General features: G+C 33.9%; 1 protein-coding gene across 1 annotated transcript in view; it reads right to left on the bottom strand.

Annotated features, from left to right (window-relative positions):
- Positions 1-18,474, bottom strand: part of LOC142326609 (uncharacterized) — a 215,841-nt gene that overhangs the window by 110,295 nt on the left and 87,072 nt on the right. The window contains exon 12 of the mRNA XM_075369199.1: positions 13,970-14,272. Within this exon, the coding sequence (XP_075225314.1) occupies positions 13,970-14,272 (303 nt within the window). The remainder of the gene's footprint in view (positions 1-13,969; positions 14,273-18,474) is intronic.

Here is an 18,474-nt window from a genome sequence, read left to right as displayed (position 1 = left end):
TAATACATCAGTTAAGTCGATTTTTTAAGGACGAATAGCCGAGGATCTTACCGTCCGTAAGTCATAAAAAAAAAAACCGTGTACGAAATTAACTCCAGACAATGTAATTTTTACGAAAATTTTCAGAAGATATTAAAAGAATTACAATTTTACAAACATACAAACTCAAATAAAAATACACATAAATTAAAAAAAAAGTAGTTCCTTTCGTAAAAAAAAATCAATAATCTTCATTCATGCTCCAACTCCAAAAGAGAATAAAATTAAATTGTGAAAAACAAAATAGACTTAAAATGTTATTCTATTAATTAAATGTATTTAAAACTCTTTAAATATTTAAAAAATTTTCACACTTTTGCCAAATCATAAATAAAATTACGTTTAGATCAGAAATTGACGAAATCGAATTATTTAATATAAATGATAATTTCAAATATGAATGTATATAAACGTAATAAAAAACATATCTATCTTTCTTTATAAGAATGAGAGTGTCTAATCTAATTGAAATTACTCTAGATAAAGTGAAAAAGAAATCGATATGCGTCTTATATAAACGATATCATTACATTAATATGCAACAGCGATCGAAAACCGACAAAAATAAAAATTATAAATGAGACAACGATTACATAGAAATGTTTGACTTAAACAGATTAAAGGGGACGGTTTGTAAGAAAATTATCTAAATTCATTTTTTCATTTAATATAAGATTTAACAACTCCAATTACTAACTACAAAAAAAAAATCCAAGTAAAACGTAAATATATTATAATCAAGGAAAATAATTCCATCGAAACTATATCTTTGCAACATAGAAATCATTAAATAAACAGAATAAATAATGTCAGTTTTCTTGATACTATCTCAACTAAAAATATAAACCTTATCTTCAGTACATACAACGATCAACTCTCTCCTAAATAAATAAATACGCGCAACAACACAACGATGTTTCGTAAACTTTGAAATGAAAATTTAGTAGTAAAAGCATAGACCGTAGTCCAATAACTTGGATCTACGGTTTATTAACATATGTTACTTACGTACAATTTGTTACGAAGAGCGAAGCTATTTGTAATTTGTAAATACGAAATAAAATTCACGAAAATGCGTAAAATCAATGATTCACGCTGTTGGTTTTGTCCGTTATTTTCTTATAAGATTTAATTAAATGAAGAACAACCACAAAAAATTTTAAAACAAACCGAAAAATTTTATAGTTTTCCTTACCGAATGAAAAAAAGGTATAAAACTTTCATTTTTCCTCGGAAAAAGTAGTCGTGAATTTGATTTTTTTTACGACACATATCAGTCAGCAGATTGCTTTCTCTGAGAGTACTGATATTGATTATACAGTCGGTCTCTTCGGTGAAAAAATGGACACAGCACGGTAATACGAAACAATGTACATCAGGTTCGGCGAAGAAGACAAAAGGGAAACCGCTTTCACCTAATACGCCTGGCAAGGATGCCTAATGGATGCTTAATGCTTAGGCAAGGATGCTTAATGCTTAATTCTAAAAATGCCTAGTCATACCATGTCGTTTACAAATATGGTTACGGCACCTAACAAGGAATCCATTAAGTTTTTCCCGAGTTAGAAATTTGAAGCTCTCATTGCAATCAAGACAAGAAACTACTTTTAAAAAATCTCTTAATTCTTTCATTTTTACATTTACATTTTAGATTTCGCATATATTTTAAAAAGAAAAATTAGGTATATTTAAAAAGAATAAGCAAAAATAATAAAAATCACAACAGGAATTCTAATTTCATTTTCCAACTCGTAATGAAATAACCTAATAACATTTAACCTAATTTTTAGTTTACTGGGCAAACAAATAAGGTGCAACCAGAAGGTTATTATGCATCCAACTCCAAAAATGAATCAAATTAACTAAAACTCATAAAATTTACTAAAATATGAATTTGATTTTTTTTTTGAAGGAGTCAAAAAAACCATACCGCAGAGATTATAACTGCAAAGTAACAAATGCCTGATTACAATTGGTAAACGATGGCTGGCAATCATTATAAACGAATAAGTAGAAATAATACATAAGTAAATAACTGGAAAAATTACATTACAAACCAAAATTTTTCAAGTGGTGGGAGAAAGGTAAAAAAAAAAAAAAAACAAGAAAGAATCAATATTGTAAAACGGGTGTAAAAATCCTATTTAAAAAACATAAGTGAAAAAAATGCATGTTATGCATTTTAAATACTAAAATACATTCACTATTAATATTAGTATTAATAACTGAAATTCACACAAAAGCCGAATAGATTTAAAGAAATTATAAATGCTCGTTTATTTTTGCCACATCATCACGTAAAATATTACGTGCTATGTTAAACCACCACTAATATACGAAAAATAAGAAGAAAAAAAATTCTACATACAACAGTATTTAATCGAATAGGTATAAAGAAATATTTTTAAACGGTTGTAAAAGTACCATCACAGAAAAAGACGGATGTAAAAATTCATCATTCATTACTTCCTTGTACGAAGTAAAGAAAGTATTATGATAGCGAAAAATTTCGGTTTTCAGATTTCAACGAAAATATCAACTTCGAACACCCCTGAATCCACCTTGACGTCTGTACGAACGTACGTATGTATCTCGCATAACTCAAAAACGATTAGCCATAGGACGTCGAAATTTTGTATTTAGCACTGTGGTAACATTTAATTGTGCACCTTCCCTTTTAAATTCCAATCGACTGAATCAAAGATGTCCAAAAAAGCCCGAATTCCAAAAAAATTGGATTTGGTCTTTTTCTTAACTGCAATAATAAGCGATCATTGAGAATTTTTCAACGATATATCGAAAGTGGTACTTATTTTCATCGGTTCCAGTTATAGCCTAATAAAATTTTAATTTAGAAATATTTGGATCATACAGGGGAAGGCACATCGGTACAAATCAAACTTCATCTCCCTTTTCTTTAACTTTTTTATTGGTTTTGATTTAAATATATTGATTTTTAATAATTCAGTAATAACAAAAACAGAAAAAATATCAGAAGTTATTAATGAAATAAAATTTTACGTACTTTTCATTTAAAAAAAAAAATGTGTATATGTAAATTAACAGGCGTACAAGGAATTGATATAAGAGGAATGTAATAAAACAAAGTAAAAGAACACCGGTCGTAAATGAGAATTTTGTATTTTCTAAATTTATTTAAAAAATCTGAATAAAAATCAAAAATTGAAGAAAAAAATACAAGCAAGGAAATCTAGGAATAGTGAATGCATTTTGAAATATTACCAATAAATACAAAATTATAATAAAAATTCTTAATTTTTTATATCTACATACATACAAGTTCGAGGAAATCTATATATACAGATATATAATTATTAGATCGTAAGACTCTCTCTGTTTCTCGTGCGCGCGCATGTGTGAGTAAGTTCAAACTTTGGTAAAGCCGATCTATTATATTTTACCCGGTTTTATTTACGGGTATTATAAGAATACTAAATCAGAGCGTATAGGAGAAAATCAAAAATAGTTTTCAACCAATAAAACTGTACGACTAAGGGGAGTTCTCTTTTTGTTTATAAAAATACGAAAACATCATACACGCCTTAAGTAAAAAATAAAAACTGACAGGAAAATTACGTTAAAAACTAACTATTTCAATAATAAGCCAAACAAAAATCACGAAGAAAAACACTTACCTCAAGCATATGGAAAAATTAATAAATTTATAACAGATGCTCGAAAATAAATTACAAAAAAAAATCGTTAAGAACGAAACATAATAAAATAATTAATTTTTTTAATATACATAATTAATTCCACGAATATCTCTTCGTGTCGCATCACATTACAATGATAAAAACTAGATTATTACACAAAAATAACACAGCCCACTAACACATTTTTCATTATTTACGCTAAATGACAAAAAAGCGTCACAAAGCCGCACAGCACCACCGCTCCATACTAAAGCCGGCAACAAACTGTCGAGAATGGCCTAGTTTAAAACGCAACGACGAGAACGTTGAGAATGACGTAGACAATAAATAGGAGGGGGTAAGAGCAATGAAGACGGTTAGAAACAAGTAATAATCGATGGTCAAGAGGGGAACGGAGAGAGACCTTCCACCCCTAGATAAGATGTTACCATTAGTAGATAAGATTTGGTGAAAAACACACACACACACACACACACACACACAGACAGACAGACACTTACTAGAACGTTTTATTCTTTTCTAAAATAGATAGATGTATTAATGTGTACATACTTATAAAAAAAAAAAATAAATAAATAAACGCCAATAAACCTGAAATATGTCATTTATATCAAATTTAAAATTCCTAACTGTATTTAAAAAATAAAAAAAAAATAATATGGATAAAAACAATCGATTGAAATACCAATTAATTTATATTAGTATAAAAAAAAGATAATTAGGAATTAATTATTAAAAAAACACACGAACGAACAAGTTATGTAATTTGTAATAAAAATAATTTTTAAGATTAATTAACAGACAATTATAAAAACTACTTTTACTTGAATGTGGTAAAATAAACTTTTATTATTAAACGTAAACGACTGGTTTCTTTATTTTATTTAATTCTTTTCTGAAAAAGAAAATACTATCCCCTGAAACGTTTCTATACCATTTAAGTACATTAAGATACATACATAATTCTGTTTTTCATTCTTTTTCTAAAACGTTCACGATTACAAACAAATGAAAACATTTTAACCGATGTTCAGGGCACGCGCACAAACAATTTTTTATATTCAAGATACTCTATTTAAACAATTTTAATAAAGTAATTCCAAAAAAATGAAAATATTTTTAATTTTTCTTTATTTTAACCGTTTAAAGTCAGCGACAAATTACGGGTAAGTAAGCCGTTGATTTTTTTTTGGTAAAACAAAAAAATAGCTTAAGACTTTTAAAAAAGAAAAGTTAAAATATTGATTTTTACGCATCAGTATATATATATATATATATATATATATATATATATATTAACCACTTCTAATTATTATTTTATTTTATTTGTTTTTGTACTTACCAATCAGATTAAATTTTTACTACGGTTTCCCCTGACCTATGCAGGCAAATGCTGGGGAAAGATCCTTTATTTTTTCCGTAAAAATTAAGACACTAGCTATTCCTGTCGTGATCTAGATAATGTAACATTACGTATCGATCTGAATAAAATATTACTAAATAGAAACAACGATATTCATACGAAGAACATACAAGTTTCCAATAAACAAAAAGCTGAAAAATACGTCTTGATAAAAATAAGGAAAGGAATAAAAATAAACGAGAGACTACAACCGAACGGGAGATAAGGTTCTCTGGAATGCAGGAATACATTTTACTTTTACATTTATTTTTAGAGCTGAAATATCTTGTTCAATTATCATCGCCTATAACACGTACATATAAACACGTAAATAAAATCATCATATAAATAAAAACGTAAATAAAAGGTCACAGCAGCAGGACTGTAAAGGAGTTCTGTCCAACTTTATAACACGCTGCGTTGGAAAGGTGTATAGAGTCTAGAGTCCTCGAACCGTGATGACAAGCAGCGACGAACGGTTACGCTCTAAAAAAAACCCATCGTACGGATAGACCATCTTCTGGAGCAGCAGCGATAAAACTGGAATTTATAGAATGAATTTACGATTTAAGTTTTCCAATTACTTATTATGAAGTTTTACGCGAAAATACTTTGAATATATATACTTTGAATACCGAATGATATCAGGCTTTCATTAATAAATAATAATCCAGTATTAAGAAATGTTGCTGAATCAATAAATGATTCCCGTACGTTTTCCCGACCGATCAAAATCTCGAATTACTAAAATTCCGAGTACCCTTTTCCCGAAGGTATTGTTCCCGAAAATAAAAATAAAAACAATATATTTAGAAAGATAAGCATAATTATAAGTGAAAGTTCACATTTACATGGAAAAACCTAAACGTTTGTAAAAATCAGTAAATAAAATAACAGTACTGTGCGCAAGAGCTTGAAGGTAATGGAGTGGACGGAGCTCATACTCTGGATATTTTTAAATAACGTTTTGAAAGCGCTTTTGAATTTGTTGCTGTTTCTTCTTTGGCACACATTTAACGACCCTACCTAAGCTTAGTTCAACGACTTTTTCTTTTTCCTGTTTAGCCTCCGGTATCTACCGTTTAGATAATACTTCAGAGGATGATGTGTATGAGTGTGAATGAAGTTGTAGTCTTGTACATTCTCAGTTCGACCGTACCTGAGATGTGTGGTTAATTGAAACCCAACCACCAAAGAACACCGGTATCCACGATCTAGTATTCAAGTCCGTGTAAAAATAGCTGGCTTTACTAGGACTTGAACGCTGGAACTCTTGACTTCCAAATCAGCTTATTTGGGAAGACGCGTTCACCACTAGACCAACCCGGTGGCTTAGTTCAACAACTTAAATTTCGCTATCTGTTTGTTTCTTTTGAAATTCTTTGAGAGCAAAATACAAATCCGGATGATTTTTTCCGACGGCCAAGTAAACAGTAGTGTCAGTACAGATCTGAATGGTATCTTGAGGTCCATCTTGTGGGATGTGGTGTACGACGACCTCCTTTGGCAGGAGTCGCCGCCAGAAGTACAATTAGTGGCATACGCCGATGACTTGACGGTAGTGGTGGCGGCGGCGAAGGAGCTGGAGAAGGTGGTGGGGATAGCTACGAGGACCATTGAGAAGATCAAGTCACGGGCTGCAACTGTCGTCTAAGAAAACTGAAATTGTAGCAATGACGGGTTGGCAGAGAATATCCCCTTTTACTGTGCAAGCGGCTGGAGAAGTGATCGCCTTGAAGGAAGCGGCAAAATACTCGGGATTGCGGCTCCATAGATCAAGGGGTTTCTCACTTCACGTGCAGCAAGTGGCCATGAAGGCGGAAAGGATGTCCTCGGCATTGCTGATAGCCAATGCCGGGGGTCCTAGGACATTCAAGAGCATAATGCTGGCATCTACCGTGGTATCGGTAATATTGCTTGCAGCACCGGTATGACGGAGGCCTTTGGAGTGAGGAGAAATGCCCGGAGATTGAATGGCAAATATAGGAGGCAGCTATAAGGATGGCGCAGCTCCACCGGACGGTATCATTGGATGCCTTACTGATGGTGGCGGGTATGCCGCCGTTGCATCTGCTGGCCAAACAGGGAAGAGATAGAGCCACAGATGGTGGAGAGGAGGCGAGTGGCCGCATGTTGGCCGACTGGCAGGTGAGGTGGCGGAGTGCGGGATACTGAACCTACACCTTGATCCCGGAGGCGGTTGCCTGGGTCAATAAACTGCATGGAGATGTGGACTTCACATTTCCAACCACCACTTCGCTTAGTGGTTGTCGGGTCATGGGTCATTTGGGGACTACCTCTGTAGGATCGGAAAGAGGCGCACAGAATTGTGCCGGTATTGTGATGACGTGGATACGGTTGAGCACACCTTCTTTGTGTGGCCAAGATAGAGACATTAGATACCACGTGGCGATTTGAACTAGCCGGGGGGAGTCATGCGGTTGATGCTCTCTTCCGGTGAGGGAAGGACTGCGCGTGCCCGTTGGTTTAAAAGGGTGCTACAGCAGAAAATAATGGAGGAGGACAGCGAGGCGGAAAACGGAGATGTCGGTTGAAGACGACGATAGACGCCAGCCTTCGGGGGTGGGTGGCGGGGATGCTTAGGCACTGTCGTCGCCTGTAGCTCCCGTGGGACGCGTTGCTGCTGTCTGAGACCAGCGTAGCTGTAGTGTAAATTCGGAGCTGTAAATATTGTTAATTGTAAATATCGAATGTAAATAACGACTGAATGTGTTATGTAAATCCACTGTAGGATTGGAATGAGGAGCCATAGAGTTATGCCAGTACTGCGATGATGTGGATATGGTGAAGTACGCCTTCTTTCTGTGGCTCAGATGGAGTTAGGAGATAACGCGTGGCGATTGAACTCGCCGGGGGGATCATGCGCTTGATGCTCTCTCCCGGTGAGGGATGGATCGAGTGTGCCTGATGTTTTATAAGGATGCTACAGCAGAAAATAATGAGGGAGGGAGGGAGAACCGTAAGGATGACAAGGAGAGATCGGTTGAGGACGGCGATGGGCGTCAGCCTTCAAGGAGCGGGAAATGAGGGTGCCTCAGGATTGTCGTCATCAGTGGCTCCCGTGGGACGCGTTCCTGTTATCTGAGGACGGCGTAGGAATAGTGTAAATTCGGAGCTGTATATATTATTAACTGTAAATACCGAGTGTAAACAGTGTTTGAATATTATGCAAATATCGGTTTGAATGAGAAATGTGCTTGTGACGCGGGTGGTGCTGATGTTATGCCTTTACGTCAATTCCAGTACCATCCTGCGTGAGAGAATGGATTTTTTGTGGGTCCCACCGGTTAGGCGGTGAACTCCCCACACCCAGTATGTGCGGGCTGCTGGGCGTTTGGTTCAGGCAAATTTTCCCACTTCCTACGGGAAACAAAACAAAAAAAAAAGATCTAAATGATAACCGTGTAGATTAGATCGAACACAATTATTTGCATAATTTTAACGATTCCGGAAACAGTTTTATTCCAGTATATTCGGAAAAATGTTTATTGGGAAAAAGCACATTCGGGGATTTGCCTTCGGGGAAAAGATCATCGGGAGAATGTCTATTCGAGAAAACCGTCATTTCGCAAAACAACGGGCAACGCAATAAATTCGAATCGTTTATATACAGAAAATAATTTTTCATTTAAAATATCTTTCTAAGCACCACCAGAGCATTTAAAAAAAATAATAACTAACGGAAAAATGAGTCCACGAAATCAAAAGGTTTGATAAACACAAAATCTGAGACCGACAAATAGGAAAATAGTTTTCATAAAAATTTTACAACAGGTTAATTTTCTTCTTAATAAAATACTCTCGTTCGACAAAGATACATTTTTTATTTACGTTCATTTTTTTCGTTTACTCTGGGCTTAGGGTAAACCGGCTATATTTTACGGCTATTTTTTACGAAGTTCCAGAAGCCCACGCCCCATGTTTCTTACTTATATTTTCATAAAAAAAAACTAAATATATAAATACAGTAAAGGTCACTAGTTTAAAAAAATAAAAAAATAAATAATAATAATCGATTTATAATTTACGAGGAATAATTTTTTTGTTAATAGTATATATTTTTTAATTAATTTTTTTCTCCTATTAACTTTAAAAGTATCGAATTAAAATAACATTTGTCCGAAGTTGCCCGCAACTCTTTATTAATTATAATCGAAATTGAATAAAATATATTACGAAAAAATAAATGCAGATCGGTTAATTGCAAAGGCAAACGACGGTAGATACCGCAAACTAATTGAAACGCTAAAAATTTGTAATATTTTTTCGATAAAAAATATAAATACTATTAATTAAAATAATTTTGAAAAAAAGGAATATTTAAATATTAAATAGGATTAAAATAAGAGATCTTCATTACGCAAACAAAATATTAAAAACCGAAGGAAAAAAATGAATACAATATTTCAATGCGAATAAAACTAATAAATAAAATAGAAATTGTAAATTAAGTACGCATCAATCAAAACGGAAAGGGAAGAACATAAGATTACAAAAGATACTGATTAATGATATCATCGAGTAAATCCATATAAATCACAAAAAAATAATAAATAAGATAAAACAAAAGTCATGATAGGTAATATAATATATTTAATCTCAGAAAAAGATAATAAATTCAGAAACTGATTAATGAATAGGAAAATCAATACAACGTTAAGATTGGTAAGCGTAATCGCATAATAATTAATTAAAATATATAAATTTATTACTTTTAAATTTATCTTCTTTAACGATTAAAAAATATATAATTACGTAATGTATATTTAAGTACTTAGCTATTAATACTTGTACATTTGTAAGTCCATACGTGCGAGCGTGCAAAGGTAGGTTAGATAACTAAACAGCGGGGGACAAATTAAAACCGATAAGCATATAATCGTTTTACTAATAGTAAAATAAATTATAAATTACGTTTAACGAAATTGAATAACACAAAAATCCGGAACTATTATCTAATACTGTAATAAAAAAAATTTCTTCGACGTCATCATCAAGACATCAATCGATAAAGCAATTCTGTTTGATAAATGAAGAATATAACTTGCTGATACTAAATACAAGGGCGTGAGAAAGCAATTGTATTTTTTATTTTACTTTGCCTGCGCGTTAAAAATATACCGTAGTACAGATTAATTTAAATCGGTGTTAAGTTTCGAAAATATATGTAAAAAAGTATTGTAAAAATTAAAAAAAATGCCTGCAACGAAATACATTAGAAAAAACGAAAACTATTCGAGGAGTTTTAATTAATCAATTCGTGTTATCCGATCAATTTTTTTTAATAAAATTTTAATGGAGCAAAAAGTACAGTTAAAATAGCCTTGATAAAAAGCCGGTAGGTGGTTGCGAATATTATTTCCACGATGCGGTTAAATCTTCTTGAACGTTTAGTCTCATCGTAGATTAAAAAGGAACTATCTCTTTCTTTTACGATCAAATTTTAATTTTACGATCAAAAATTATTAATATTAATGCCTTATATAAAAAGTTACCGTACCAAATTTCAGGATTTTAAGTTTTATTTATTACGCTTTATTCAGGGCGAACAACCAAATAGGTTATTAACGCCCGAGTAACAAAGGCAAAAAAATTTACTACACTGAACTGTTGAAAAAACCAAATTCTAGAAAAAGTTGCACGGGAAAAGACACTTCAGGAATTTCTTTACGTTCGCCATACAAGAAATAGAAACAACGGTTCACGGTTAAAAATAGACCTCACCAACAGATCAGAAAATTAACGTAGTAATCGAGAAATTATAAAAATAAATAAATTTTAAAATAAAAATATGTTACACCATAAAAAGCAACGTAAAGTCAGACAAATACATCGATTTCGGCCAGATCGGTTCTCCAGGATATTGTCGATAGTTTGTACTACGACGCAATACCGTATAACGAACGGTCAAGAAGAATGAAACGAATCGTTATGCGACAACGCTCTAAAACGCAAAATTGAGTATCGAATGTCGACATAAGAAGACTGAACATACACGGCACATGACGGCCACTTCACTAAGCAAATCGCATACAAACTATATAAATATCCGTACAACAAGATTAAACACCAATTTTTTATTTTTTTGGAGTTAAAAAAATTGTACTCAAAATGTTGAACCACTCCGATATTTCCGGTATTTTACACTACAATCGAAAAAAAACCGTATTTTCATCATTGAAAATAATAAAGAAAGAGTAAAAGCCCAAAAGATATTCTAACAATTTTAAACATTTAAACAAACTATCGTTTGTATATCTTCCTATTTCGGATTTATTATAATGTAGAATACTTTTAACTCGACGAGGTATTTTTAATATTTTCCTTCGTATAACGTACACATCAAGAAGATGGCGAAGATGACACAAGTGAAAACTAGACGTCATAAAGATCCATCCGTTTAATTTGGAACGATCCGAATGCAATCGGCAAAAAAATAAAATACTAATCACGGCTGCTGATCCGGACCTGTTGATTTTCACAAATTTATATGCGGATTTGAACAGTACGTTCATAAGTCACGCGACCCAAAACGGGCGCCGATCTTAAGTTTGTTGTTATAGGGTTCACGGCAAGACAGATATTTTGCTGACATGGTAACAGACAAGGTCGAAATACACAGATCACATGACTCTACTCGACATCTCTGCGTGTGTTGTCATTAGTTTCTCAGCAGTAATAATACGCCGTTTTCACAGTTCCAGTTTTAATTTATTGCGGAACATTACTTAATCATTCGATCTTATTCTGAATGCTAGAATAATTTTACATCTAATTTTAACGAAAGCAGAATACTAAATAAATCGTCCATATTTTCGTTTACAGTTAACATTTTGTGAAACAGGAAACGAGACCTGATCGAAAGTAGTGTTCGTCCGTCAACGTTGCGTGTCAGTTGCAAAACATATAACGGTTGCTTTTACAATCTCCAGGTAAGTCGCTCAGGAAACCTCCTCAATAGACTGGACTTTCGGTCGGGTTATTCACAAGACTACAAAAACCTCAAATTATACCTGAAATCGAGAAGCGCAAATACTTGAAGAATCTGACTTAAACAAACAATTTCTGTATCGTAAGCGTTTCAAACTTTTAATTCGAAACGGTGTGTTTTGCACAATTTTTTTATTCAGATGAAGCGATATTTCATATTTCTGGATACATAACTGCCGATACAGCGTAGTATGTTTTGAGGATCTTTACATTTAACATGCAAGACCATCGAATTCTCAAAACGTTGGTATTTTGCGCGTGATTTCGCGATAAGGAGTGATCGAACCCATTTTTTCACAGAAACATTAACTGCAGAACGTTATACAGAAATTATTACAAATTTTATAACCTTGAAACTGAAGTACGAAACTGCGCGATTGTAGGACTTCACAGTGACCGGATCTCTCACCGCTGAAATTTTGTCATCTGAAAGGTACTGTTTTCAAAACAACACTTTGGATGAATTTAAAAAAAAATCGAGAACAGCATCTCTAACGTCCAATTCTAAGAATAATTACTCTTAACGTGAAAAACCGCGTTGAGCATCAATGCTCAAGGTGGACATTTTGAACGCTTATTGCGAAATATACAAGGGGAAAAATTAAAAATATCGTCTGCTTTGTTTAAACTTAGTGTGTCCTGGTTAATTTACATATAACATAATTATTATTTTAATTAGATAGATGTAGTTTGTTTTACATGCGAGACAGGTGACTGTATAATTCCGTACACGGAAGTTTCCAGGAATTTCGTGTACACGTTCTCGATTCGGGGACTTAGGCAGATGCATCCCTAGGTAATCTAATCGGTGTATCAGTAGCTTATTAGATTAAGAACGAAGAGGTCTTCGGAAGAAGAAGAGGGAGAAGAAGAAGAAAGAAGACCAACCACTCGCCTCAACATCACGGACTGGAGTCCAGAACAGAGCCCAGCAGAGATGCGTCCTGAAGGGCAGCCATACCAGAAGCGGATGAAGAGCTTCTACACAACCTCTCCTATTTCAAAACTTACAATAAGACAAAATAACCCAGCAATTGCGACTCCTCCGGAAAAGGGGACGCATAGCTCCCTCCTTATAGCTAGTGCCCCGTTGTGGCGTATTCCTGCTAGCCTATTAAAGAGTTAGCACCGAAAGGACTTCAGTGGGCGGTCTGAAGGGGAATTACGTCGGGAGGACAGGCTTTATAAGCCTAGCCTTCCGCGGTCGGCCCATGAAATGGGTTCGATAACGCTGGTTTAACAACGGATTGGAATGCAATTAAATCCGTCTTAAATTCACTAAAATAATAATAGACAAAAATTGAAAAATTAGATCCGAGATTAAAAAAATAACCTTTTAAAAAAACAAGCCCGATTAGAATGATCCAGCAGCAAGGGACTCTGTCCAGGTTCTGCGATAAAGTAGGGAGTAATAGACTCCTGCCAACTTTGCATTCCATTCCATTATTAGATTACAGGATCGCCAGACCAGGATGTTTTGTAAATAACAACCGTATAATGTCGGTCGGCACGTATGAATGAGAGATTAAGCGTTAAAATGTCTCGGCCGGGCCTTTAACTATCAACTTCCTGCACGGGAAGGCTAGCGCTTAACCAACCGAGCCACTCCAACACACGACTTTCACCGAAGTACAATATCTTTATTACGTAGCAACTTATTTTTAAAACCGTCGACCCTTAAACTATGCCACACTGACTTCAACGACACGTTACAAAGTTAGTATAATATAATCGGTCACACCGACTAATATTAAAGCAAATAATAAAGATAAACAAAAGTAAATAAATGAAAATTATTATGAAATATAAGCGATAACGAATTTTAACGGCTGAAATTTACCTTAAGATGTTTTATAGCGTCCTCCGGTTTCATATTTTGCGTTGAATATGTTTGTTGATCAGCCCATTGAGATAATGCAGCAGATGCTTCTCTATACTGTCCCCAAAGACGTACAGCTTTCTGGTATCTATTACGAAGTCCTTGAAGATTATTACACGTTTCTTCCCAGGCGGTTGTCGCTTCTTCAACAACACTAGCGATTTGTTTAGCGACTTCTGGTTCACAGTCTCTAGATAAAGGTTCGGCCGCTGATCTTAATTCATCTAACTGCTCTTCTTTTTCGCCGAAACTTGCAGACAAGCCCTGAAAAAAAGAATAAAAAAATAAAAATCATGAAACATCAACAAAATTCTTTAAAGAAATAAAAAAATTTGAAATCCTTTGATGAAAAAATGATTCTACTTAGATAATAATATTTCTATAAAGAGGAAAAACAGTATCTTGTTAAGGAAGGGAATACTTAACACTATTACAAAATATAACGTCTAAGTATTGTTATCAGTCCAAATTATTCCTTCGTCTATTTTTTATTTTTATTTTTGAGGAATAACCAGATAGGTTAAAAGATGTTGCCTTAAACAAAATGCATTCGCTTATGAGTATATTCAAATACATATTTTAGAATTAACTATTTTTTTAAATATTTGAATGGTGTATTATTTTTACAATATTTTCTTATATTTACATGTGCTAATAGAAGGAGGTGAACACGTGCATTCTCGATGCACGTGTTTATTACTATACAATATTTATAATGTTAATCAATATTTTAAAAAATAAAATAAAAAAGAATCATACTTTTTAATAAAGTTAAACGTTTAACGTAGAAATTAAAATGAAAGACAGCTAGAGAGAGAAAGAGAGAGGGGGCAAAGACTCGTAGAACTTTTTTTTTGTGTAAAAATGGTCAAAAAAAATTTGAAATCTAATAATCTATTATAACGGAGAAGTACCAAAATCCCTTCACCAAAAGACAGCAACGGGGAGCATCCAACTGACATTTCTTTAGTTACAGATATTTTTAATATGTACAATATTAACTTGCTAACAAATAATATTATAAAAAATGTAAAATAATTTATTTCAACTGAAATTAATTTTTTTTTTATTAATAACTTTTTTTTTAAACGAATGCATGTAAACGAGTATTTTTTTACTTCTCCCAAAATAAAAATGGATAAGTTAAGGATAGCCAAGATAAATGGAGCGTAAATTATTAAAAAAATAAACGAAAATCGAGTTAAAAGACACGAATCGCCTTATCATAGAAAACAAACGTCACTGAAAGAAGAACAAAATTAATTTTGATTTATTTATTTTAAATATATTATAAGCCTTGACCTAAAACAAATATTTCACAAAATTATGTAAACCCACGGTTCAATCAGTAATTTAAAAATACCATCAAGGATCGTTTTATCAAATTAATATAAAAATTGATTCAAAAACTATAGTTAATATTACATTTAATTTTTGATATTGCGCCTAACGTATAATTGAAAATAGATGTAGAAATGACGTTGCGCGTGCTTTTGGCTTCGTTCCAATTACGTATGATATTCTTTTAACCGTGATCTCATTTTTTTAACAAAAAGAGAAAGAATAAAACACTTTAGTTGTAATCAAAGTATTTCCTTTCATTCATAAACTGTTTAAATCGTTCATAAAAAATATCTTGCACGAAAGTACTCGAACACAGCCTAAGAACACCGCCACTCATAACAAATTTTCTAACAGAGATTTTCGTATTAATCGGTTTCCGGCGTTTCAAAATTTCAAAAAATTTCTATACTAATATTAATAATTTTTCTTACTCGCTATAATAATTATAATATAATATAAGTTTTCTCACAATAAAAGTTTCCAGTGTAAATTACAGTGGAAACTTTTATTGTGATTGGACGCTAAGTCGACATAATTTTTTTAAAACATGAAGACCACTGTTATACATTTTACATAACGACTTACATACGATGAATGAGTTTAGTTTTTTATTTTAAGGATAATATAAAAGTTTTTTGAGTTCCTGAAGATGGATTTGGTATCCGAAAGTACTTGAACACAAAAAAAAATTATTTTTTTTTTTTTGTAGGGGGCGAAAAACGCCTATGCGTTATCATCTACCGAAATTTTCTTTAATAAAAAGATAAAATAACACTAAAATAATAAAACTAAATAAGGTTTAAAACTAATATAAATTATATAATAAAGAATTTAAAACCAATTTAAAACAAAAGTAAAAAAAAGTGAAATAAAAGTCAAAACTAATATCGCAGACGGAGTCTTTAAGATATAAAAGTTAAAATAATAGAAAATGGAAACTATATAAAACTTAACTGATTCCAAAATGGAGTGCAAAAGGCTTCCTACTCGGATAATAAAATTAAAGACATAGAACCAAAAAAAATCAAAATTGAAATTAAGGGAAAAAATTATCAAAAACTCTTCTAGCGTAAAAAATATTTATGACAATATTAAATTTTTTGCAGTAACCTAGTACTACGCAAAAACAGAAACATCCGGTTCAAAATTTCATTATCGTTGTACAAAATACCACGGATGTTTCTGGATAGATTAAATTTACGACGCAACGCCGCATAACATATGCAGTCTATGAGAATGTGGTGCACAGTCATGCGGCAGTTGCACCGTGTGCGTATGGGTGCTTGTCCTTCTGACATTAGGTACTCGTGTGTGATCCTCGTATGACCTATCCGCAATCGGCAGAGAACTACTTCTTCACGTCGAGTTTTTCTGCAAGAGGAGTCCCATGGTAACACAGAATCTTTAATCCGTCGGAGTTTATTATCGACGGTAGTCGTCCAGGCACTTTGCCACCTCGCTCTCGGTGATTGTTTTACACGATTAATAAAATCAGACGTAGTAACTCGGGTGACGAAAGGAGGTTGAATACACGCTTCTTTGGCAGCATAATCTGCTTGTTCATTACCTGGAATCCCCACGTGGCTAGGGACCCGGCAAAAACTTCTGTGTTGCGATTATTCAACTCAGCGATCGCATTGTAAATTTTAATGACAGGCTGTTAAAGTTTTCTAACGCCTGGAGAGCACTACACGAGTCACTGCAAATAAGAACGTTTCTATATTTAGGGTTAATGATATTTAGAGCCTTTTTTATAGATAGTAGTTCACCGGTGAACACACTCGTAATACCGGGTAGGCCAAACATATAAGTTCTTTCATTGACAACAAAAGCACAACCAACGGTATCGTCTTGTTTCGATCTATCAGTGTATATCACCGCGTCTGGGTTCGTCTTGGTGAGGACACACTGAAACATTTGCCGGAAAAACAGTAGGTAGTATTGATTGTTTATCGTATGTCGTAAGGTCAAAAGTAAAATTTACAAGGTTTATTCTCCACGGAGGATATGAGCACGGATATGATGGAAAGAACGACGGAGTGTCAACACTTATATGCTGCAGCAGACGTCGGGTACGGACACCTACAGATGAAGTACAGTTATTGGTAGGTGGTTTTTATAAATTATTATTATTATAGTATAATTACACCAACGGGCCATGTTTGATAAAATTATTATAATATTAGGTTATTACATTATCATCGAGCAACAAAACATATCTACTGTTCTGGGATTTTTCAACCCTATCTCTAGTTAAATATTCAATCTTTTCACTCGGTTTTTTTTTCTTCAGAAGGGTCTCTCACTATAATTTGATGCAGTCCTAATACTAGGAAATCAAATGACTTAATTTCTTTTTAATCAGTCATTTGACTGGTATGTTACTCTAGTCGCATTCCCTGCCTGCCGTTCTTTGCCCATCTCTTAGCTGTCTGTACATTATGGGGCTTCTCTGAGTACTGCTTCGGTGGTGCGCAGGGGAGTCTTGACGGCGGTTTGCGAAAGATGGTGAATGTCACGCGGGACTCCGTGAAGGCGCTGTGCGGGAGTAGGCGTTTATTCTCCTCTCCCGGGCGGACCGGAGCGGAGTCAGATAGAAACTCATTTTGAGTAATAAGCGGGGTTCTTAAGGGAACTAGGTCTAAATTTCGATGTGTGAGACTTTAGTGGGAAAGTTTGTTATTGTGGCTATTAGTACGGATCTGAGACATTCAGTAATTGGCTCTTTAATAGTTAGGACTAGGCGCGGGGTCTTCATTCCGCGGTTAGGCTTCTAGCTTAGTTCCTGATGGCGACGTGGTAGCTGCAGGTGTCCGTTGTCTTCATTCTGAAGGCATAAACACGTAAAACTATCTCGGGGTGAACTTTACCGATGCAGATGTCCCTCGGGGCATCTGCATCGGTGGCATCTCTGCGGGGCCTGGACTGAAGTTTGAGGGCGAGAAGATGTCCTCCGTTAAAGCCACTACTGGCTAGGAACGGAGGGGGTGGTGTAGCGACCGGGCACGCTACGAGGTGGGATCTTCTCCCCTCGGGGGGGAATCGAGATGTCTGTACATTGTACACAAAATCCTTAATTGTCCATTATCTGCAACACATATTCTATCTTTGTCTTACAATAC

Source organism: Lycorma delicatula, chromosome 6 (assembly GCF_047948215.1).
Source record: "Lycorma delicatula isolate Av1 chromosome 6, ASM4794821v1, whole genome shotgun sequence".
Lineage (NCBI taxonomy): Eukaryota > Metazoa > Arthropoda > Insecta > Hemiptera > Fulgoridae > Lycorma > Lycorma delicatula.
The sequence above is the reverse complement of the archived record's forward strand: the minus strand, read 5'-3'. Positions and strand labels throughout refer to the sequence as shown.